This window comes from Myotis daubentonii, chromosome 8 (genome assembly GCF_963259705.1).
Source record: "Myotis daubentonii chromosome 8, mMyoDau2.1, whole genome shotgun sequence".
Lineage (NCBI taxonomy): Eukaryota > Metazoa > Chordata > Mammalia > Chiroptera > Vespertilionidae > Myotis > Myotis daubentonii.
Window position 1 is genome coordinate 31,724,828 of NC_081847.1, and position 23,558 is coordinate 31,748,385.

General features: G+C 44.8%; 1 protein-coding gene across 1 annotated transcript in view; it reads right to left on the bottom strand.

The window, feature by feature from the left end:
- Positions 1–5,981: 5,981 nt before the first annotated feature.
- Positions 5,982–23,558, bottom strand: part of TMC2 (transmembrane channel like 2) — a 55,749-nt gene continuing 38,172 nt past the window's right edge. Inside the window, exons 13-19 of the mRNA XM_059707498.1 lie at positions 23,190–23,318; positions 20,059–20,126; positions 19,064–19,303; positions 16,066–16,191; positions 12,727–12,805; positions 11,527–11,629; positions 5,982–8,281 (exon numbers count right to left, since the gene is read on the bottom strand). Coding sequence (XP_059563481.1) covers positions 8,064–8,281; positions 11,527–11,629; positions 12,727–12,805; positions 16,066–16,191; positions 19,064–19,303; positions 20,059–20,126; positions 23,190–23,318 — 963 coding nt within the window. The 3' untranslated portion in view covers positions 5,982–8,063. The remainder of the gene's footprint in view (positions 8,282–11,526; positions 11,630–12,726; positions 12,806–16,065; positions 16,192–19,063; positions 19,304–20,058; positions 20,127–23,189; positions 23,319–23,558) is intronic.

Here is a 23,558-nt window from a genome sequence, read left to right on the forward strand (position 1 = left end):
ACCTTTTGCGCGAACACGTGTTGCCCGGTTGAAGGGCCCTTAAGTCTTTTTAAAAAATTATTTTTTTTATTGATTTCAGAGAAGAAGGGAGAGGGAGAGAGATAGAAACATCTCTGACGAGAAAGAATCATTGATTGGCTGCCTCCTGCAGGCCCCAGAGCCCACCACCCCAGCATGGAGCCCCAAGGGAGGAATCAAACCGGGACCTCCTTCCCTGTGCACAGGCCAAGGCTCAACCACTGAGCCACGCCCACCGGGTTAAAGGGATCTGTTTGTTTTTAAACTTAAAAAAAATATATTTCAGAGAGGGAGAGAGACACATAAACGATGCGAGAGAATCATTGATCGGCTACCTCCTACAGCCTCCCTACTGGGGATGGAGCTCGCAACCCTAGCGTGTTTCCTTGACCGGAATCGAACCTGGATCCTTCAGTCCCCAGGTGATGCTCTGTCCACTGAGCCAAACCAGCCAGGGCTAAAGGTTTTTTTTAAAAATAACAAATTCCCATACAAAAATTCATTTATAAATTTAATATATTTTATTTTCTTAAGCATTTAAGTTACTTGACAAAATCCAATTACTGAGCTCACTTACCCCCCCCCACCCCCAAATATTGGTCAGTTGCCACATTAATATATATATATTAATATATATATTAATATATATATATATTTTATTGATTTCAGAGAGGGAGCCCACAACCCAGGATCGAACCCTGATCTTCTGGTTTATAGGTCTAAGTTCAACCACTGGGCCCGAGCTCACTCTTAAAGCCAAATATATTAAACTTAAAAATATGGATGGTAAATATTAAAATCTCAATATTGCTTGCAAACATTAAATTCTGTTACATATATCCACTTAAAATTATGGGCCTAAATCAGTTTTTCCACTTCACATTTTAAAATGGAATTGCAAAAATAATCTATACTAATAATATTAAATTCTCTTAGACGTTATAAATATCAAATTAAATAGATGGTTTCAAAATGTAATGGAGAATATTAATGCTATGACTTTGTTTTACTTCATTATTTCTGTAGTTAATCCTAAATATTCCTGGAGTTACAGGTGCTTATCTGCTAAGGTAGGGGCTTTCAAAGAAGTCAGAATCCATTAATGGATTGCAGGGTTTACATTCTTGACCAGCATTAAAAAGAAAGGATGAAAGAGAATAGGAAATAGTAATACCTCACAGAGAGTAAGGGAAGGGGTATTGATTTGTAGAACTTGTCTCAGCTAAACATACATCTGTATACAAATATGTATACCCTCGTAAACATATACATGGTATATGTGTACATATAGAAATACATATGCACACACAAATATGTATAATTTCTGTGGATTAGACTGAGAGTAAGCTGAAAGCTAACACATTTTGGATAAATAAATCTGCCTCTGAGTCAAAGCATGAGGACCAGGAGCACGGATGTGCAAGGGGAGGAGAAGATGAAATCTCAGCTCAAGCAGAGATAGAACTAATGTCTATTTCCTTCACCTTTTGTTTTTTTCTGGCACTCGAAGGATCAGATGATACCCATCCACATTTGGGAGGGCCAATTCACCAGTTCAAATGCCTATTGCGTGCCAGGTGTTTCTAGGTGCATGGATACAGTAGTAAGCAAACTGAGTCAGTACCATCATGGAGTTTACATTCTAGGGGGAGATGAAAAATGAAGTAAATATGTTGATAAATGTTAAGGAATGTTGCATTGTTTCATAGAGGCCCTCAGTGATGAGGTGGCATTTGTACAGAGATCTTAATCAAGAGAGTAATGCAGAGATCTCGGAGAAAAATAAAAACATAACCCTTGACTTCTGACTTTAGAGACTTTATAATCCTGGAAGAATGAACAGAACAAAGTGCTGAAATGAGGTCGTATGGGAGGGAGCCAGAGCAGAAGATAATTTGGTGGTGGTGGTGAGGGCCAGTGCTCCGGAGGAAGACTTTATGGCCAGAAGGGGTTTTAGGTAATAATAGAAGAATGTGTAGGTTGTAAGAGGTGAAAGAAAGAGAGTGGAAGCAAAAGCCAGAAACAAGAGAAGAACCTGCTAGAGGCGTAAGCGTCATCCTGGTCAGTAGTTGGAGAAGGACGGAAGGATCTAGTATGTAGAATCTAAAACAAGCCTTACATGAAGGCAGGATGAATTGCTTGATCTGATGAGGCTCTTACTCTTCACTAAACAGTGTTTGCTTGGAGATTAATTTGGAGGTGATGTTCCAGCTGCGAAAATGTCCTTCACGGGCAGCAGGTCTGAGGGGAGCTGTGGGTGTCCAGGCATGTTCCAGACTCACGCTTTAAAGCCATGAGGCACCCGGGGCCTTTTCTTTCTCTGTGTAGATAGGACTGTGTACCCATGGGCAAGGGTCAGACACTGTAGCATGCATGATGCTTTTACTTAGCCTAGTCTGTGGCTCACTGTGTTATTTTGGTATAAATTAACCCAGAGTTAATTTACTTTGAGCCATGGGCAATGCTAACGGGGACCTATGGAAATGGAATGTGCTATAGTCAAGTGCCACATAAGGACTGACCTATATATGACAGTGGTATACCATATAGCCTAGGTGTGTAGTAGGTTATACCATCTAGGCTTGTGTTAAGTACACTCTATAACGTTCTCACAATGACAAAATTGCCTACCAATGCATTTTTCAGAACTATCCTTGTGGTTAAACCGAGGATGACTGTTTAAATTCCAGTGATTAGTTTCAGGCCTGGTGGCTCAGTTGGTTAGAGCGTTGTCCTGATAGGCCAGGGTTTTGGGTTCAATCCCTGGTCAGGGCACATACAAGAGTCAACCAATGAAAAAGTGGAACAACAAATCAATGTTTGCTCTAAAAAAAAAAAAAAAAAAAATTCCTTTAAGAAGTGAAATTGCATGAAATAACCACAAGATGGCGGTAGTTTACACATTTTGTGACTGAGACAGTTAAAAGGTTTCTAGCAATTAATTCGTTTGCCCTTTTTTCTAATGTGAAAAGAAACCTTGCAAAAGTCTTTGATAATGAGTTACCCATATATGCAACATTTATTTTTTAAATATATTTTTATTGATTTCAGGGAGGGAGAGAGAGATAGAAACATCAATGATGAGAGAGAATCATTGATTGGCTGCCTCCTGGCCTGACCGAATGGAACCATGACCTCCTGGTTCAGCAGCTGAGCCACACTGGCTGGGCCGCAACATTATTTCCATGGACACAGAAGAATGAAAGGCATCGAAGGAAGACCATCTAGCCCAGTGTTCCTTTTCTTTTTGGCTATAGCTTCTGAAGCTCAGAGTTGATTAGAATTATAGGGTATAAAGGAGGGGGGAGGAATGGGAGATATCTGTAATACTATCAACAATAAAAAATTAAAAAATGCATAAAGAATTACAGGGTAAAAGTTTTGTTCAGTTGATGCTGTTTGTGTTCATAGCCTGAGTCTGAGGATATTTGATCTTATCCACACCTGTGATAATATTTGTTATTTATTGATCACTTAGCATAATGCTTGGCGCTTAGTTTTACAGGTGTCAACTGGTTGAATCTCCAACAGAATTTGGAGGTTGGGTTTATATGGCCCTTATTCCGGATATGACTTGGTGATGGAGATATCTGTATGTGTATTTACCTCATGTGCCCCAACCATGAGATCGGGCCTCTCTTTACATTTTTCAAACTAATGCCACACTGAAGAATAAATGATCTGGTATAGTACTGCAGACAGCTGTCTCCAATAGAAATCCTCAGCACTCAAAAACAAGCCCAGTTTACAAAGTTGGTTGGTACCCATGTACCTGGTGATTTTGCCCTTAAAGATTGTATTTGTTTTTGTTCCCTAGGAACCAAAAGGGACAAACTGCTTACTTGCCCTAGTCTTAGGTTTTAGAGGTATCACTTGGAAACAACACATGGGATTTAAAAATATCCATTTGACAATCTTTGTCTTTTATCTGGAGGTTTATTACATGAGCATTTATTTGATTTTTATTGATTTTTAGAGAGAGAGGAGGGAGAGAGAGAGAAACATCAGTTGCCTCCTGCACGGCCTCCACTGGGGATCAAGCCTGCAACCCAGGCATGTGCCGTGATTGGGAATTGAACCAATGACCTCTTGGTTCCTGGATAGCTGCTCAACTGCTGAGCCACACCAGCTGGACAGCATTTATTTTGATTCCTGATATACTAGTGTTTTAAATCCTCTTATATGCTTTCTATTTGGTGTAATTTTTGTTGTTTCTTTGCCTTCCCCCCCCCCGCCCCTCCCCCCCCACTCCCCTTTCTTGGAGGTACAATTAACCTAAGATCACTTTAAAATTTTCCATTTGAGTTTTTTGGAACACACAGTTGGTATGGGAATTTAGATTCTTTGTGTGAGAACTGCCTTGTAATATAAATTCTCAAGGGAGACCTCTCTCCTCTACTTGTACCAAGATCAAGAGAAATAAGTGTTCCTTTATGCATGCAGGTTTATTTCTCACTGCTCCTTACAGAGCCTGAGGGACTTCGGTGCCGCAGCTTAGGGCGGGGCGCTACAGAGCACATTGGAAATGACTTTACTGAACCGAGGATGCCCAGCGTAGTGGCTGCTGTTGGTACCCTGCTTGGGTCCTCTCCCTGCTGGCACATCACTCCCCAGTTTCCCTGAGGGTGCAAGTCCTGGGAAAATGAGGTGCCCAACTTGATCTTCACCAAAAGTGTGTTCCTACTTATGTGGTTCTGTGTGCAATGGAGCTCTTTATGGACATTGAGCATGTAGGTTATTAGAAAGAAAGGGTCTGTCTGTAAAAATAGCTTCTGACAGATAAAGTTCAGTGTCTGTTTCATTTTTCCCCAGTAAGGAATACACAGACAATCTAGGGTAATGTCACTAAGACACTAGATATAATTCTCTGGGTAAATTGTTAAGTGGACCTGCTAATTCAAATCACTCTTAGGTGACCGAAAGAGAGAAGGAAGGGGTGGAAGAGAGGGAGAAAGGAAAGAGGGAAGGAAGGAAGGATGGGAGGAAGTGAGATGGTCTTCATGCTAGATGGTCTCTGGACAGGCTGCATAGTGAAGTTTTAAGATGGAATGAACTGGAAACTCAAACCCGAGAATAGAGAGATGATAATCTAGACTGTTCTCTAATAACATGTCCTACCTGTAAAGCCACACCACTTCAACACCCTACCTCTCTCACCTATGCCTTCTTCCTCTGCCCATCTCCCTCGCTCACTGGAAGTGTCCTATTGCTCGAGAGTCCCAGGAGCCACCATGAACTCATCCTCTGATGGATGTCTTTCAAAAAACCTTTCGAGTTTTCTTGGTAGAGCTCTTGTAACTATTTGAATTAGGAAACCTCCTGTTAAAATACGTTAAAAAATTCTTTGTTAACCACCCCCTTCAAGAGATGCAGCCTAATCTTTGAGTGTGGGCTAGACTTGCTGATTTAGTTCTAATGAGTAGAAAGTGGTAGAATTGTTGGTGTAATTTCTGAAAGTAGGTTATAGTGCAGGGGTGGGCAAACTTTTTGACTCGAGGGCCACAATGGGTTCTTAAACTGGACCGGAGGGCCGGAACAAAAGCATGGATGGAGTGTTTGTGTGAACTAATATAAATTCAAAGTAAACATCATTACATAAAAGGGTACGGTCTTTTTTTTTTTAGTTTTATTCATTTCAAATGGGCCGGATCAGTTTGCCCACGGCTGTTATAGAGGTATTGTGGCTCCCCCCTTGCTCTCTCAGATTACTTGCTCTGGGGGAAACCAGCTGCTATGTTGTGAGGATACCCCATCAGCCCTATGGAGAGGTCCATGTGGGGAGTAATCAAAGTTTCCTGTTAATTGCAGCAAGGAACCAAAGCCTCTTGCCAACAGCCGTGTGTGTGTGCCATCTTGTGAACATATCTTCCAGCCCCAGTCAAGTCTTCCAATGGCTACAGCCCTGTCTGAGATCTTGACTGCAATATCCAGAACCATAGCTGCCCAGGTAAGCCACTCCCAATTATTTTTATTTTATTTTTTAGTTACAGTTGACATTCAGCATTATTTTATATTAGTTTCAGGTGTACAGCATAGTGGTTAGACAATTCTATAATTTATGAAGTGATTCTCCCAATCATTCAAGTACCTAGCTGAAACCCTACATTGTTATTACAATATTATCATTCCCAAATTCTTGATCCACAGGAAACTGTAAGAGATAATAAATGTTTATTGTTTTAAGCTCTAAAATTTTGGGGACAGTTTGTTGATAAGCAATATAAAGCAAGTATTCCCTCACATAAAATTATGCATCACCAGAACAGGATAATTTGTTTGTGTTTATGGTGGGTGTTTAGGTATATTGATAGCCATTAGAAGCCTGACAGTAGTCACTGCCAGGAGTGATGACTGAGGCCTCTCTTGTTCCCTTCCCCAGGGGCTGGCATTATCCCCAGGCAGGATGACTTGAAGGCCAGGTATCAGCGTGGTGGCCAATGTTGGGTCTTGCAGTCCTGATAGTTGGATTAGATTCCGTTGATTCTTATGTTGAGGTCTCAGGTAGGTTAGTTTGAAACCGGGGTGTACTCTACAGAAGGAGTATGATGCACAAACATTTTTGGATTGGGGGGTGGGATCTCGGTTCCAGGAAGATGGGGCATCAGCCATATCTTACTTAGTCTTGCCTGGAGATGAACTTGGGAGAAATAATTTATAGTTTATCTCTCTCCATCCCAGGTTGTGTGTGGCGTTTTGGAGCTGGGCTGGGGAAGGGAAGGACGTTGGAGATTACTTGAATTGTGTAGCTTATGAAATCTCCATCAGGACTTGGCAGGACTTCCAGGGTGTGGGGACTCTCCAGAGAGTCTCTGGGGACTCGATTGGGTGGTGGTTGAGGGACAGGACTACTTTTAGGATGTGCAGAGACATGGAGTGAGAGTGTCCCTTGATCCTGAAGCCACATGCTCACCTGGGTTTTGGGGCACCAGGTAGAAGAAAGACGGGAACAGCCAGCAAGATACCTGGCTACTGAAGAGTCTTGGATTGTGACTGTGCTGAGCCTTTGCCCTTGCTGGCAACACCTTCTCAATGGCCTGGCCTCCTGGCTTATGCTGCCTGGAGACATTTTGCAGAGAACCCCGTGACACTAGTCAAGAGTGGGGAATCATTCAGCCTTCGGGCCATGTAAGGCCGCATAATCATTTAGTCTGGCCTTGCCAAGGCATTAGAGGTGAGTTAATGAAATGTCTGCCCAAATACAGCAGGCTACTTTTAAGGGTGATGGTTTTGTATGGCCCTGGAATGATGTTATAAATATCCAAATGGCCCTGGGCAGAAAAAACGTTCCCCACCCCTGCGTGAACACGATGGTCAAGGCAAGGCTCTGCATTGCACCCTTTGTAAAACGCCCCAGAGATCATCCTCAGCTTCTTCTATACAATAAACAGGCTATCACATTCCTTTTATAATTTGGTGCATGAGGAAGATTTTCTGCCCTGAGCAATCTTAAGTTTCCTTCAATTAGATAAGAAGGACTATGTTACTCCCTCATTGCCTTGCTGCTAGGAGGCTCCAGTGCATTTCTGGTGCTTCATGGCATCGGCTCCCCCTCAGACTGGGTTCTGAGTCACCACCTTCCCACTCACCATGGCTGGACTTGGGTCCATTTAGTTTTATTTTCATTAGCTTCTTGTACCTTTTATTCTAACCATCTCACCTCCTTTGTATAGAGATGATGGTCAGGATATGGCCTCTGTGCACCCTCCTCCCAGTTGGTGGAGCTGGTAGAAACCTGTGTCCCAATGTGGGTGCCATGAGTAAAGTCCATGATGGTGGTCACAGCCCTGCCCCCTTCTCCCAAAGCCTGGAGCCAAGGGAAGGCACCATGAGTGTGCAAGGTCCAGAGCTACCTGCACCAAGATACTGGGAAGGATAATTATGGGGAGACAGGAAGCCATGGTCTGAGATTAAGTAATCAAAATCCCCACATTCAATAAGAGGAGAGAGAACGTGTGTGAGAGAGGAGAGAAAACACCGATTTGGGCATGTGAGCTGGTGGGGCTCCAGGTTCAGCCCCAGGAAGGGGCTCCTCTGAGTCCCCGCTGTCAGTGGGGAGGTCTCTGAGCACTCTTTCTAGAGGCTGACCTCCCAGGATGAGTCTGAGGCCCGGCGTGGCCAGGATCTGGTCTGATGCCAGGCGGCCGAGATAGAGGGAGGTGACTGGAGGCAGGCAGCATGGTCCCACTGGCAGAACTGGAGGTCCCAGGGCCCTGCACCTTCTTGCCCAGGGCCTGGCTTTGGCTGGCAGAGGCAGGCATGGTCCCTGGAAAAAGAACCAAGACAAGAATGAGGATATGAGAGATTTTGCTACATTTTTTTTTGTTTGTTTTTTTGTATGGAACGGAGCCCCCTGGAGCTGTCCTGCTCTGTATGTAGATTTCAGTCCAAAGGTGATTTGAGAAAGGTCAGCTCACCCTCAGGCCTCTGGGGACACCTTGGCCTAGCCTTTGCATGAACAGATAGATCTGCTGGAGGAATACGATCTGCTGGCTGGAGGACTAGAATTTGAATGCTGGCCCTAGGCTAGACTCTCTGGACCTGGTTTTCTTGAGTATAAAATTGGGACAACAGCTCTCAGGTGGCTGCCAGGGTCAAATATGGTGATGGAAGGGGCTGTGTGAACTGGAATTAAATCCAGTTTCCAGTTCTTTCACGTACTTGTTTCCTTCCCTTAGTAACTCCAAGTTAGGGGCCGTTACTGGATTGTTCTTTACCAGACCCAGTTTCTGGGACACAGAAATGGACTAAGTTTCCATTATGGATGGGCATGGCCTTGACTGAACTCTAGGCTTTGATGTGGGCCGCTTCCAGGCGCGTGTTCTAGGCTCTTCCCCTTGCACTGGCTGGAGGCAGGCGGAGTCACAGGATGGAAGGAGCCAGGGTCCCCGCATCATCACTTGGGAAGAAAGTGGCCATCAAATCTAAATACCCAATTTGGACATTATTTTGAGCGAGAAGTAAACTTTTATTGTGTTTGAGCCATTTGCTGTTTGGGGCCTGTTTGTTACAACAGCTAAGATCATTCTGGTGAATACTTCAAGAAGAGAAGCTAAGTGAGGGCAGCAATGGGACTGTTGGAATTTTCCAGACTAAAGGTTGATCATCTTTCCTAAGCTCCCATGGGTATATTCAGATAATTCTTTTTTTTTTTCTAACAAAAGCAAAAACTGCAGTACTGATTTAGTCAATATTAAATTAAAAGAGCTTTAGATCTGTAATAAGAATTAAAATTTGAAGAAGGGCAAGCTTTACAACAGCAGCCAGTAGAGAAAGGAGGGGAAAGCAGTGGGTCAGGAGGACAGGCACGTGGGGATTCTGGGGACATGTGACAACTGACAAACCAGTGTAGGTGTCTTGGCTTCTCAGGGAAAACATTGTGCACACCTATTTTTCCTTCCATACTTAAGTCTATCAGAGTCCAAATACATCCATTGCATTTTTTGTTTTGTTGGTGATATTACAACATAGTATTGCATTTGCTCCATTTTCTGACCTGTGTGGAAAAGTTAGGGGATTTCAGATATTTTCCTCAGCCTCACAATAATAAGCTGCCAGTCAGTCAGTCTCCTGCATGCCACGAACCAGTCCGTGAGGCCCTCGATGGGCTGCTGGTCGATCTTATGGAGGAGGTCTGTAGCTCCACACATTTTGGGAGAATCACCAGGGATAGGTTCTATTGTGACACATCCACTTGTCCTCTTTTTGCAACATCCACTTGTTTACTTGTGACTTTTTACTATTCAGTAGTAACTTGTCCCATTCCAGTGTCAACACTCAGTACTAGAATACTTGTTACTACTCATTTAAAAAAAAGTATATATTTTTAATTGCTCTTAGAGAGGAATGGAGAGGGAGAAAGAGAACCCACAACCTGGTATGTGCCCTGACCGGGAATCAAATCAGTGGCCCTTCAGTGCATGGGATGACACTCAACTGAGCCTCACCAGCCAGGGCATTATTATTCTAATATCAACAAAATGTTTGCTAGGGATGTACATGGGTGCCCTGTTTCTCCTGACTAGTGGATCTGGAGAATTGAAAATAAACTGATGGAGGATTTTCATCTTGCAGGGCAATACTGTTATATGCTTAAATTCTTGTTTCTTTCTCTGATAGTCTTGCCTACATGTTCTAAAAGTATCAAATAATTTCTGCACTAAAAATTATAGCTCATAAACTATCAGTCATCTCTTGTGCATCTTGTTCAATTCTCACGCCAAAGGCCCAAATCACAGCATACTGGCACTGTTTAATTTTAAAACAGGGACAATCCTTGGAAAATGGGATCACCTCAGAGATGGTCTCTTTCAACTTGACCTTTTCTTACTCCCAAGGTGGAGATGGCTTTTGATTAGTCTCCTCAGAAGCCCTGTGACACTTTGGAACATATGTGGCTGTTTCTTATCCTTTTATTCTAGATATCCTAGTGTTTTCTTTTTAAAGATAATACAAACATGTAGCAGCTGCTAGGTGCAAATCTCCCTATGCGTCCTCCAAAGAAATCATTCAAAACAACATAGAAAACAAATACCTCCCCCATCCCCTGGCAGCTGTGACCCATGACACCTGACACTTGGAGCATCTTAAAGGGGTGTGGTGGGACCAATAGTTCTCAGTGTTGGGTTTAGTAGCCAGACATTAGAAGGGAACTAACAGGCCCAGGAGAGAAAGTGAAGAAGACAAAATCATTTCTGAAACAACTAAATTACGAGGAACAGAAAGAAGAAAAGTCACCACAGAAGACTTGGAGCAGGGGTCCTCAAACTACGGCCCGCGGGCCACACGCAAATACAAATATTGTATTTGTTCCCGTTTTGTTTTTTTACTTCAAAATAAGATATATGCAGTGTGCATAGGAATTTGTTCATAGTTTTTTTTTTAAACTATAGTCCGGCCCTCCAACAGTCTGAGGGACAGTGAACTGGCCCCCTGTTTAAAAAGTTTGAGGACCCCTGACTTGGAGGGTAGAAATGAGTGAGGCAGCCCTGCAAGACAAGCAGTGCTATTTCCCCATGTTACAGAGGCAGCTTGTTTCATCGGTCCTTTCTCTGTGCCAGGAATTCTGTAAAGCACTTTAACACATGATCCATCTCATTTTCACCGCTGCATGAGGTCGGCACTATAATTCATTCTTTTTAAAAATACATATATTTTTATTGATTTCAGAGAGGAAGGGAGAGGGAGAGAGAGATAAAAACATCAATGATGAGAGAGAATCACCGATTGGCTGCCTCCTGCACCCCCGCCCCCACTGGGGATTGAACCCGCAACCCAGGCATGTACCCTTGACCAGAATCGAACCTGGGACCCTTCAGTCCGCAGGCCAACGCTCTATCCACTGAGCCAAACCGGCTAGGGCTATCATTCATTCTTATTTTCACTGACCCAACTTCATACAGCTAATAATCACCCGAATTCTGATTTCAATCCCAGATCTGATTTCACCACATATGCTCTTTACACCTTTCGATGTGGCCTTGTAAAAAGTAATCATGACATGGAATTTACCTGCTTTGGTGGCATTTTTGGAGCTGCCTTTAGCTGTGTCCTCGGAATCTCTGGCTGTGGCTCTGCCTTTGACAGATTTGTGGCTCTTCTCAACTTCACGGAGCTGCAGGAAAATATTAATGGTTGGTCTTGGCCCGGGAAATGGGTGTTTGAGCTCAGGATGGTGAGATCTAGATGGCAAAGACTCCATCTTCAGTTCTTGGGAACTACCTTAAATCTGGTCAAGGGCACATGCCCGGGTTGCGGGTTCGACTGCAGGGGGCAGCAGAGCTCAGGTTTGCACAGCGTTTGAAGGTGCACCTGGCCCTGCAGGCTGGAAGCCTCCAATCTTAGATCAATGGTTTTCTTTATCTGGGCAAGAGACCAGTAGGATTAAGGAAATGGGGGTGGGGATGGGGAACTGGCTGTGAAGCAGATGAGATTCGTTCCGGTAGAGGCATCGAGGCAGTAAGGAGGACAGGGCCTAGGGAGGGTTTACATACGTAGGAGGTGAGGGTGGGGGAGCTGGGAGACTGGAAGAGAGGGGTCTGAAGCCAGCTAATGTTGAGAGGGGCTGCCTGTGCTTGGAGGGAACTTCCAAGACCTCGTAGGCCACAGGCCACAAGCAATATGTGGTTTTGACAACACTGTTTTCTTTAGTATTTGTAGTATTAGTTTTAATCTATAGGAATTATCGTGAGTACTGGTTTTATGGTGTGTGAACATTGGGTGAATTCATTGAATTTATCCCGTTCTTCAGCAACCTCTTAAAATGTAAGTAAGTATTGCTATGGACACCTACATAGCCCGAGGATGTAAACGCATGCTGTTGAATCTCACAGGCTGCTACCTGTCATACATATATTTTTGGCGCCGTAACCGGTTTGGCTCAGTGGATGGAGCGTCGGCCTGCGGACTGAAAGGTCCCAGGTTCGATTCCGGTCAAGGGCATGTACCTTGGTTGCAGGCACATCCCCAGTAGGGGGTGTGCAGGAGGCAGCTGCTCGATGTTTCTCTCTCATCGATGTTTCTAACTCTTTATCCCTTTCCCTTCCTCTCTGTAAAAAATCAATAAAATATATTAAAAAAAAAAAAAGAAGAAAGCCATTTAGAGCACACAACTGGGCTCACAGAGCAAATCAGCAAAACACAAAACCATGGCATCATTTTACCTTCCAGGATGAAACTCTCGACAGATAATGAAACTCGAGACAGACTCACCGCTTGGATTTTCTTCCTCAGCTGGGCATTAGCGCGGGAAAGGGTTTTGGAAACTGAGTTCAGGTAGTAGATGGCCAGGCTGTAAGAGAAAAGCGTGCCCCCTGTGGTACGGCGACCTTGGAAAGTGACAAGAGCTGGATGCCTTTCCCAGAAATCAGGGCAGGCTTCTTGCAATCGGTGCCAAGGCTTTGCCCCTGGGCAGGGTGGAGAGAGGCCCTACCATCCTAAATCCTCCACTTAACATGGAAAAAAGGTCCTGGACATCCCTGCTCTCTCTATCTGATGGAACGTGGAAATGACCTACACATTTCTACCTCAGAGTGCTCAGTAAAAGACGGCTAAAGGAATCATCCCTCTTATGGAAATCTGAAGGGGTGGGGGAGTAGCGGGATTTCATGTCTGCGAAAGAAGCTGCTTGTGTTTCCTGGGCACTGCTCGGTGCCAGGCTCTGTGCCATGTGCGTCCCACCCCCACTGGTTTTGATGAAACTCCATGAAGTAGAAATGATGGCTCCCATCTTTACAAATCAGTATCCTGGGATTCAGAACGGTTAAGTAATTTGCCCAAGGCCAGGTCATCTATTAGTGCTCCTCAGAGCAACATTTGAAGCCAAAGCTCTTTTCACAGTCGTCAAGTATGGAGAGAGGCAGAGCTGCTAAGTACCTGCTCCACGTTTGCCTAGAAACACAACTGCAGATGCCCTGGTGGTCCCCCGCTCAGGTGCACAGATGGAATTTCTTTCCTGAGTTTCTGGTTTTCAGCATCAGGCTCCCACTGGCTGACTTCAGGACTGGGTGTCCTTCAAGGTTAGAACCTGGGCTTCCCTTTCACAGGACCTGCTGGGGGCTATGACCTGGACTGTACCTCCTGAGAACAGAGAGGCCACTTGGGCTGGGTGCTCAGCCAGCCTGTTATCTGAGAGCTTTTTAGGTTCATCCTAATTGTCACTTTTCTCCTTGAACTTCAAGCCTTAGCTACTCCCCAACCTTCCCTCATGTGGGCTGCCACTGCCACTTTAGTAGAGTCTATAAGCTCTCTCCATAGAGAAGGGAGGATGGGTAAAGGGACCACTCTGTTTTGGCACTTTCTCTGCACCAGGACTTGCCCTTTCTCCTAATTAACAACCCATTTATTAGGGAGGAGCTGGAGGTCAGAGAGGATAAAGTGTTTATGGGTGACTGTGTTCCCCCTGAAGTTGCCTGCAAAGGTCAGTTTTGGTGTCTGGGTTCCAGAATCTTCTCAGGGGGTCCAGGTTGTTATAACATGTCAGCCCTCTCACATGCCAGGACTAGAGCAGATGTTTGGAATTGAGACGTAAGGAAATACACCTATTTTGGAGAGCAGTTTAACACTATCTAAAGAGAATAAAGAAACACATATCTATGACCCAACAGTTCCACTCCAAGAAGTCTACCTTAGAGAAACTCTCACATGGAGACATATATGTACCAGGAGCACATTTGCAAGAGCAAAAATGTAGAAACAACCTAACTATGTCTATGCAGAGAAATGAATAAACTGGTCCATTCATTCATGCAATGGAACATATAGCGATATTAAAATCTATGCTCATGTATCTACATGAATAAATCTTCTAAACATAATGTTGAGTGAAGAAAGCTATGTAGTATGACCATTCATGAAAACATTTTAAACTCAGAAAACAATAGTACATACACACATGATGAAAGTACCAAAATAAGTATGAGAATGATTAAAGCTAATTAAAATAGTGGTTACCTTTGGAGAGGGAGGAAGAGAAAAGGATTGGGGAGAGCTTGAAGTGTATCTGTAACATTTTGCTTCTCTTAAAGAGACAGATCTGAAGCAAATATTGCTAGATGTGAACATCTAAATTTGTGATCCCGTACATGGTTGTACTTTTCTGTATGTTAGGAATACTTCATAATTTTAAAAAACACATGCCAAAAATAGATATTTATAAAAAACCCCTAATATTTTCCCTAGTGTGTGTATGTATGTATGTATATATATATATATATATATATATATATATATATATATATATATATATATATATATATATTAATAATTTTTATTTCTTAAAGTATTACAAAGAGTATTACATATGTCTCCTTTCCCCCCCCTTGACATTCCCCCGGCCCCTACCCCCCTACCCCCGTGTCTTGTGTCCATTGGTTAATCTTATATGCATCCATATAAGTCCTTCGGTTGATCTCTTAATCCCCCCCCCAAACCCTCCCCAGGCTTCCCACTGTAGTTTGACAGTCTGTTTAATGTTGCTCTGTCTCTGCATCTACCCCTGTTCATCAGTCTATACTGGTCCCCATTATCTGTCCCAACCTCACTGGAGCAGTCCCAACCTCACTGGGGCCGTCCCTACCTCACCGGGGCCATTTCAACCTCACTGGGGCCATGCCTACCTCACCGGGGTCGCTTCAACCTTCACTGGGGCCGTTTCAATCTCACCGGGACCGTCCCGACCTCCTAGTATATTTTTGATGAGGTAATTCAAATTCAGGGCTCTAGCTTCCTGTCTTCTTTTTTCCTTCCTTCCCCTGGTCCTTCCACAAGCTTTCATTGTTTTCCTACTATGCCCTAGGTGTGGGGCTGGTGTTGGAGATACAGACATCCTCAGACCCACCCACCATCCTCAGGGGTTTCTCAGTCTTTGAGAGGGATAGTGATGAATGATGTTCTAGGCACAGGATGCTCTGTGGAGAAGTCCCATGGGCCCTGCAGGGACAGGCTGAACCAGTCCCTAAGGTTTCTCAGCGACTCAGAGCCAGAGGTCTTTGGTATTTCTAGTACATGTTTAGGAGGGTGTTACAGACACTGTCAGCACCCACCAGTATTCTTTGGCCCCTATCTTTCAATATGCTCCCTGAAAACCTGCAGCTGCCAGTACCTTTACCTCTGTGCCTGGAGCTCCCCCTGCAGCCCCCCGCACAGAAACCATTCTCCCTGGGAATATAGCTGGCCCGTATTGCTGGGCAATGAACCAACGCCTCTCCCCTCCCGAGATTCCCAGCAGCATACAACCAGTGACTGATGGGAGCTGGTGTGCAAATGCCCCAGATCCCTGCCCTTGAGTGGGGTAACTCTGAAGCACACTGTTTTCCAGGATTCGCCAGCAGGACTAACATCATCCCAATGATAATAAAGCAGCTTCCTGTCCCTTCTGTTTGTCTTCCCTACTCTCTTCCCCAAAAAACTACTTGCATTTGAATCTTTGTCTCAGGATCTGCTTCTGGGACATCCAGACGACGAGGGCAAGAAAGAAGGATCTGCTAAGGGAGTTTCAACTGTGAAGGGGAGGTTTCCATGAGGCAGAGCCAGGGGCCTTGGCTAACTTACAACATCAGCAGGATGGCTGGAATGATCAGGCCTGGATTGGCGATGAACGCAAAGATCTTGCCCAGGAAGGTTGGAAAATCATTCTCAACGGTCTCTTGGATGACGTCATACATTCTGTTTTTCCCACTGGGAAGAAGAGGACACATTACAGCATGCTGCAAAGCTCACACAGCACACAACTGTGTGCACGCCCCTCCCAAAGCTGCCGCTCACTACTGAGCCGGAAGAACCACAGATCTGCCCCGAATGGACTGCAAATAAAAATGCCTCCCAGGGGCTGCCCTTTTGGCTCAGGATTATAGCAGGTCAGTGCGCTCACAACTTCTCAAACTACATTGGCCTCCTGCGTCTGACATCTTATGGGCTTTCGCCTATACTCTCATGGGAGAACATTGCCTGTAATATAGCTATGGAACCAACACAGCTTCCCATGCATGGGAATAGTTCTCTAAAGGCTGACGTGATGGACGACCTCATGGTGCCTCTTGATTTTTTACTATCAGGCTCTTTACAGAAAAGCTTAGGTGATCCCTGGTGTCGATAATACCTCTTACCTCATAGCATTGTGATGAGTGCCAGCTACCCCCAACTTGGGCAGGGCTCAGGCTTAACAAACTTGCTTATATGCCTTACTATGGACTTGTACACTCCTCTAAGTACTTTACAAATAATAACACACTAAATCCTCAAAACAACCCTATGAGGTAGGCCCTACTGTTACTTCCATCTTATAGGCATGAACCTGTGGTGTAGGGAGCTAAGAAACTTGCTCAAGATGACCCAGCTGGCAAGTGACAGAGCTGGTTCTAGAATCTATGTTTTAAATCAGAGGGCTGGCAATTCTTTTCTGAAAAGAGATAGATAATAAAGATTTTAGGTTTTGTGATCCAGAGGTCTCTGTTGGCATTACTCACTTCTGCTGTGGTATGGAGAAAGCAGCCGTAGAGTATATGTAAGCCAACAGGTGTGGCCGTGTTCCAATAAAACTGTTTATAAAAGCAGGTTGGTGGTCTGGATTTGGTCCATGGGCTACAGTTTACCAACCCCTATTTTTAACTATATGCTGTGCATCGCTGCCCATTTCATTCATTTATATTGCTTGTCTGGATCTGATCTAAACCCCAATTCCCTCCTTGTAAAAGTGAATTTCTGTGAAGTGAAGGGTCTAGTTTAAGCATTGACCCAGTGTTCTTTTCTAGACAGTGGGTATAAAGCAGTGAAAAAGGAAGCAAAAATCACACCCTCATGGAGCTTATGTCCTGGTGGAGGAGACAGACAACAAACTAGATAAATAGGCAGAAGGAATGGCATGTAGACGTTAGTAAGGAGATAGAATAAGCAGAAACAATGGTAAGTGTGTGTGTGTGTGTGTGTGTGTGTGTGTGTGTGTGTGTCATTTTCATTAGGGTCTCCAAGGAAGGCCTCACTGAAAAGGTGACCTTTGAATAAAGACCTGAAGCAAGTGAGAGGAAGCATTGAAAATATCTACGGGATGAATGTTCCAGCCATTGATGGGGTTTGATCAGAGGAGTGACAGGAAGGGGGTGGCAACCATGTTTCCTGCTGAGTTCCATCTTCAGGTCCCTTCCCCTGCCACCTGGGTGGACGCTGCCAGGGCCTCTCAGGGTAGCAGATGAAGCGGGGTAGGGCAGATGGTGAGGGCCTGGCCTGGCACAGGCCCATTCACTGGCCTCCTGCCTGGGGACAGGCGGGCAGCCTCAGCAAAGGGGCACTGGCATTTGCACACAGAGCCCAGTCCTCCAAACCTTGCTCAGGACGGCTTCCACCACCTGTGCCATGTGGTTCTCCCTTCAGCCTGGCATTCAGGCCGTCTCCTCTACATCTAGCCCCTCTTTCCTTCTGTCTGAACCTCTGGTCAGCCAGATTATAGTCTGTTGTGAGCAATCCTGCTACTCTCTCCTTTGAGCTCCCATGACACTCACTGTGGGGCACTAACTATAGGATTGTATCTAGCTAAGTCCTTTATAAACTGAGCAGCATTTCCCAAAGTGTGTTGATCCACACTGGTAGGCAGGGCAGGGACTGTAGCGAGGCGGTTGAGGCTCTGGGGTGCACAATTTAAGGAGGTATTCACTCAGGCTCGTGCAAATGCAGGGTTGGCACCTCACCCTACTCCCGGCCCTGGATGGGTTACATTAAGAAAGGTCTGTGGCCAATAAGGATAGAAACATTAGCGTGCACATCTTATCTTATTGCATGATTCCTCCAAGCCTTTAATAAAGGAACTGCATCAGGCATTTCTAAGTGAGAAGGTGGCAGATAAAAGAGTCAGCATGTTCCAGATGGCTTTAACCACAGACTCCTTTTTATGGAGTAGAGAGAGGGCTTTGTTTCCAGAAGGTCTCACATTTGGAAAGAGAGCAGTAGATGCACAGATTTCTCAATGTACCTCCTTGTATAATTACTGATCTCTTTATTCAATGTCCAATCTCCCAAACTAGTCTGACATATACCCTGAACCCACAGTGCTGGCAAATGCTCTGCAAAACATGGAGTCCCAGTCAAGAGTCTCAGTAGCTGCTTCACCCTTGAATGGCGCTTGTCAATACTGTACCAGTATATGGTCATTTCATCTTCAGAATACCGCCTCCCCCCACACTCCCACCCCCATCCCTGTTACGTTATTTATCCATATGTTAAAAGGTCAGAACTCTGCTGTCCAATATGGTAGCCATTAGCCATATGGGGTTATTATTAAAATTAATTCAAATGAAAGCAAATTAGAAAGTCAGTGTCTTGGTCCTCATTTCAAGTGTTCAACAGCCACATGGCTGGTAGCTACCCTATTGGATCGTGCAGACACAGGGCATCTCCATCCTGCAGAAAACTGCTGAGCAGCAAGCACTCATGATTTGCCCCAAGCTCCATGGCCTTTCGCAGGCCGATGTGACACCAGAACTGGAATTCTGAGCCACTGCTCTCTGAGCAGACTGCCTGGGCGCGGGGGAGCTTCTCTTATGCAACCAAGGCTGTGCACCTGAATGGCCCGCAGTCAAAGGAGGGCGGGAGGGACATGATGGTGTAGGCCACTGGCAGGAGGCTGAGGAAGAGCACCAGCAGCAGGAGGCCCATGTAGAAGTTGTTGGATCGGGAGGCTTTGAACACGCGTTCGTGGGGCACGTTACTGCTCATCACCGCCCAGCACTGGAAGTACATGGAGGTCAGCAGGCGCAGCACGTTGATGCCCACCAGTCCTGGGGCATAGAAGGAGCCCATCCTGGAGGGGCAGAAACACACACCAGGTTGGCCTGGCAGCAGGAGAGGCCAGGGAAGGGTGACAGAAGGAAATGGGACTGATGGGTTAGGGGGAGGAGGCCTCGCCTTCTCTGCAGGTCCCAAGGGAAGGGGCCCCCATTTAACCAGGACATTTATCACCAGACCGTAGCCATTCATTCCTCTGAAGGAGACACTCCGAGCATTATTGCCTCAGCACCAGGCATCTAACAAATTATACGGCCTCCTGTCCGTTTCTCCATGGTCTCCCTAAAATAACATTACTGCTCAGAAACGTATTTGAGAAGTTCTCAAATTAAGAGAATTGGACATTGACTTGCACTGAGCCATTGGCATCTTGAAAGTCTTTGGCTGAAGTTATACAACCTCCTCTAACTCCCTCAGAGGAAGAAGTTCCTTAGTTCATTTATTTCCCTCCTTCTCTCCTTCTTTCTTTCCTCCCTTTCACTTCCCTCCCCTCCCCACTTTTTCCTTTCTGCCTTCTTCCCGCTGTCCTTCCCCTGTCCCCCTCTTCTTTCTGTTTTCCTTCTCTCTCCACCTCTTCTCTTCTTCCCTCACTGTGCCCACCAGAGCACAGGGGTGGGCAGACACTGCTGGTTCTCACCTAGTCCAGCCCCCTGTTTTTCACATGGAAGCGGGGAGCTCTAGCCTCTCCCAGCTAGTTCAGAGGCCAAGCCCGAGATTCCAGTTTTCTGACTCCCCAAGTGAGGTGATCCCCAGATGAACTGGGTAACTCACCAGATCATGCCTTGGTTGAAGATCAAACCAAGCACATTTCCACTAATATCAAACTCAGCATATGAAGGCTGCCGAGAGATAAAGGAGGGTGGCGGGGGGTGGAGAGAGAGAAACATGTTAGATGGTGTCAGCCAGACATTACTACCAGCCACTGGCCAAGCCGGGGCCTCTCCATCCCAAAGAGAGAGGAACTGTTGATTCAGGGTCTGCTTCCTTAACATACAGGGTGTCCCCTCAATTAAAGAAATAGTTTGAAGTTCTCAGAGTTGAAACTTTTTTCAATGTCTTTTTCAAGAATAAAATGTGAGAGTTTTTACCATTTAAGGCCTGTGGGCTGACTGTGTACTCTTGAGAGGACCCTGGCCCCCACGAGAACATTTTACCAATGCTCTTATCAGAAATGCACCTTGAAATTATAATCAAGGAGTAATTCTAATAAATAATGAGAATGCAAATAATTAAACGAGGACTTTGAGAAGGAAGTTTAAAAAACAAAAAACAAACAAACAAAGTAAATCATCCCCCTAATTCTCTTTTCTCCTTCTCATCATTGTCTAGTCGTAGAGCATTCATGGAAAAGAAAAGGCTTAGCTAGATACAAATTTTCAGGCTGACTCAGATTTTCAGAGTTTGGGAGATCTGTGAAGTATTTGAAAGAATACAAATTTGTGAGCACTGGGGAGTCGGGGTCCTCATGAAACATGGTTAAACCTGCTTCCCAATTTGCCTTCCAGGAGTGGAGATAACAGGTTACAGGAATGAGAGGAGGAGGAATGAGAAGTTAAGAGAAGGAAAAAGGAAGGTCAGGCAAGCATGGATCAAAGGAGGAAGTACGTACAAATCCAAACACATGAAGGTTAAATCTTGGGAATTTACAATTTAACATTTTAAAATATTAAAAAAACTTTTTATCTATTGGGTTTTGTATTTGCTTAGAAAAATCTGCCTCATCCCAACATAAGTTTTATATTATACTAGAGGCCCAGTGCACGGATTCATACACATTTGAAAGGAAATTGATTAGAAGAAATATTTTAGACGCCAGGGAGGGACCATGGGAGGTTGGCTCCAGGGCATGTCTGGCCTTCTTGCCCAGTGCTGATTGGCTAGATCTCAGCAGCAAGCTAACCTACTGGTTGGAGCGTCTTCCCCCTGGTGGTCAGTGTGTGTCATAGCGACCGGTCGACCGGTCGGACACTTAGCGTATTAGGCTTTTATATATATAGCTATGCTTTCTTTTAGAAAGTTATCACTTCATTTTTTGATGTTTAAAACTTTGATTCTGCTGCAATTAATTTATTTAGGTAAAATGAATGAGATATAGTTCCCCTTCCTATGGTTATCCAGTTGTCTCAATCCATTTGTTATATAATTCTTTGTTTTCCCACTGGTTGGAAAGACTCCCTGTATCGTTAATTAAATTCCCATATTGAATGTACCTATTTCTAGACTTTCTATTCTATCCATTGATAAGTTTGTCCATCCCCTAGTACAGTTTTAGTTTCTATAGCTTCAGAGTGTTTTTTAAAGAAATGACTTTATTTGTTGTTGTTGTTGTTAATCCTCACCTGAGGATATTTTTCCATTGGTTTTTATAGAGAATGGAAGGGAAGGAGGGAGAGAGAGAGAGAGAGAGAGAGAGAGAGAGAGAGATGTGAGAGAGACACATTGATTGGTTGTCTCCCACACATGGGCTCAGGGATGGAGCCTGCAACCAATGTATGTGCCCTTGACCAGAATCAAACCCGGGATATTTCAGTCCTCAGGTCCAGGCTCTATCCACTGAGCCAAACCGGACTAGAGTATGTTTTAATATAAGGGTAGGTCTAGTCCCTTTCATTCTACTGTTCTAATTATTTTCCAGGTTATTTTCACAAGATTAGTTTTCAAATGAACTTTAGTATAATTTTGAGATTTTGTTGAACTTAATTAATTTGAGAGCAATGCCATCTTAGCAATGTCATGACATAAAGATGCCATCTTTTTTGAGCACAAGGTTCTTGCACCCTTGTTCTCAGATAAGATTACGAAGTTTTCCTCACTGAGCAGGAGTTGAGTAGGCCTGTGTAAACTGTGGCTGGTGACTAAAAAAAGATATGACAGGTACCTATACTAGGGCCCTTACCTGGGCCAGGTACCCTGCTGCCGGCGAGGATGAGGATGACATAGTAACAAAAGTTGGAGCTCAGTTAAGGGGAAGGTCCCTCCCAAGACCAGTGACCACTGGGTGGGCAAGTGAGGGGTTTGGTAGAGACTCACAGGAGAGATGGGGCCTTAGGCTCTGCCAGATCATAGAAGGCCACTGGAGAGAGGAAATGACATGTTTAGAATGAGCAGTCTCCCAGGTAGATGGGGAAGAAGAATAGCCAGGGGAGGAATGAGAATCAAAGAGGTTAGTCAAAGCACAATCCAGAATACAGAACCAAAGGTTACTGTGTTTGTGGTGTGTTTCAGGAATTTCTGAAACATTCATGTCCACATCTGCCCTGCCACATTCTAGGATTTCATTAGAGTTTCAAAAATTAGGAGCTGCCATGCCCAGCTGACGTGGCTCAGTTGTTGAGGGTCAACTTATGAACCAGGAGGTCAAGGTTCGATTCCTGTTCAAGGCACATGCCCCGGTTGTGGGCTTGATCCCCAGTGTGGGACGTGCAGGAGGCAGCTGATTAATGATTCTCTCTCATCATTGATGTTTCTATCTCTCTGTCCCTCTCCCTTCTTCTCTGAAATCAAGAAAAGATATATTTTAAAAAATTAGGAGCTACCATTTCCTCTTAACACTTTCACTCTGTTCCTGCAGCTTGCACAGTGTGGACTTCGAAGCCCAGCGTTCGTTGTCTTCCCTAGTGAGAATCGATGCTGCTTCGGCGTTTCTCTGCTCAGCAATGAAGTGTGTGGTCCACCTTTCCCAGGGCCAAACGCCTCCATTTTCCAGATAAGAATTTCAATTGTTAATTTCATTAGGAAAAGGCAGGTAAACACTTAAAGGAAATGCACAGTAAATACTTTCCTACTTCACAGAGCAGAGACTGGCATTAAGCATCTAAAGAAATGCACAGTATGCCTGTGACTCTATCAAAGGGGATGGTTCAAACAACTTTCTGTGGAATAGCTGTGAAACGGTGACGTACAAATCCAGCCTCCAGGTCCCAGCACCAGCAGTAGTTCATGAACCGGACAAAACACGCCCTCAGGAAGTCCCCCACCAGGATGGTGATGTATGTTACCAGCATGTCGGACACTGTCAACCTCACGAATTCCTGCAACGAGGAGCACAGAGGAAGGGCTGGTCAGGGTTGGCCCTGGCCCACCCCTCCCAACTGACTGCAGCCATGCAAACTCTCCCCCACCCACCTGCATTCTTCTCTGTGATCCTCTGAATTTGGGGGCACAGTGGTGGTGGTGCAGAGCAAAGATCAGGCTTTGAAACATTCTTACATAGGTCTGAGCTCTATAATTACTAATTGTATTGCTTTGAAATAGTCTCTGAACCTCTTGAA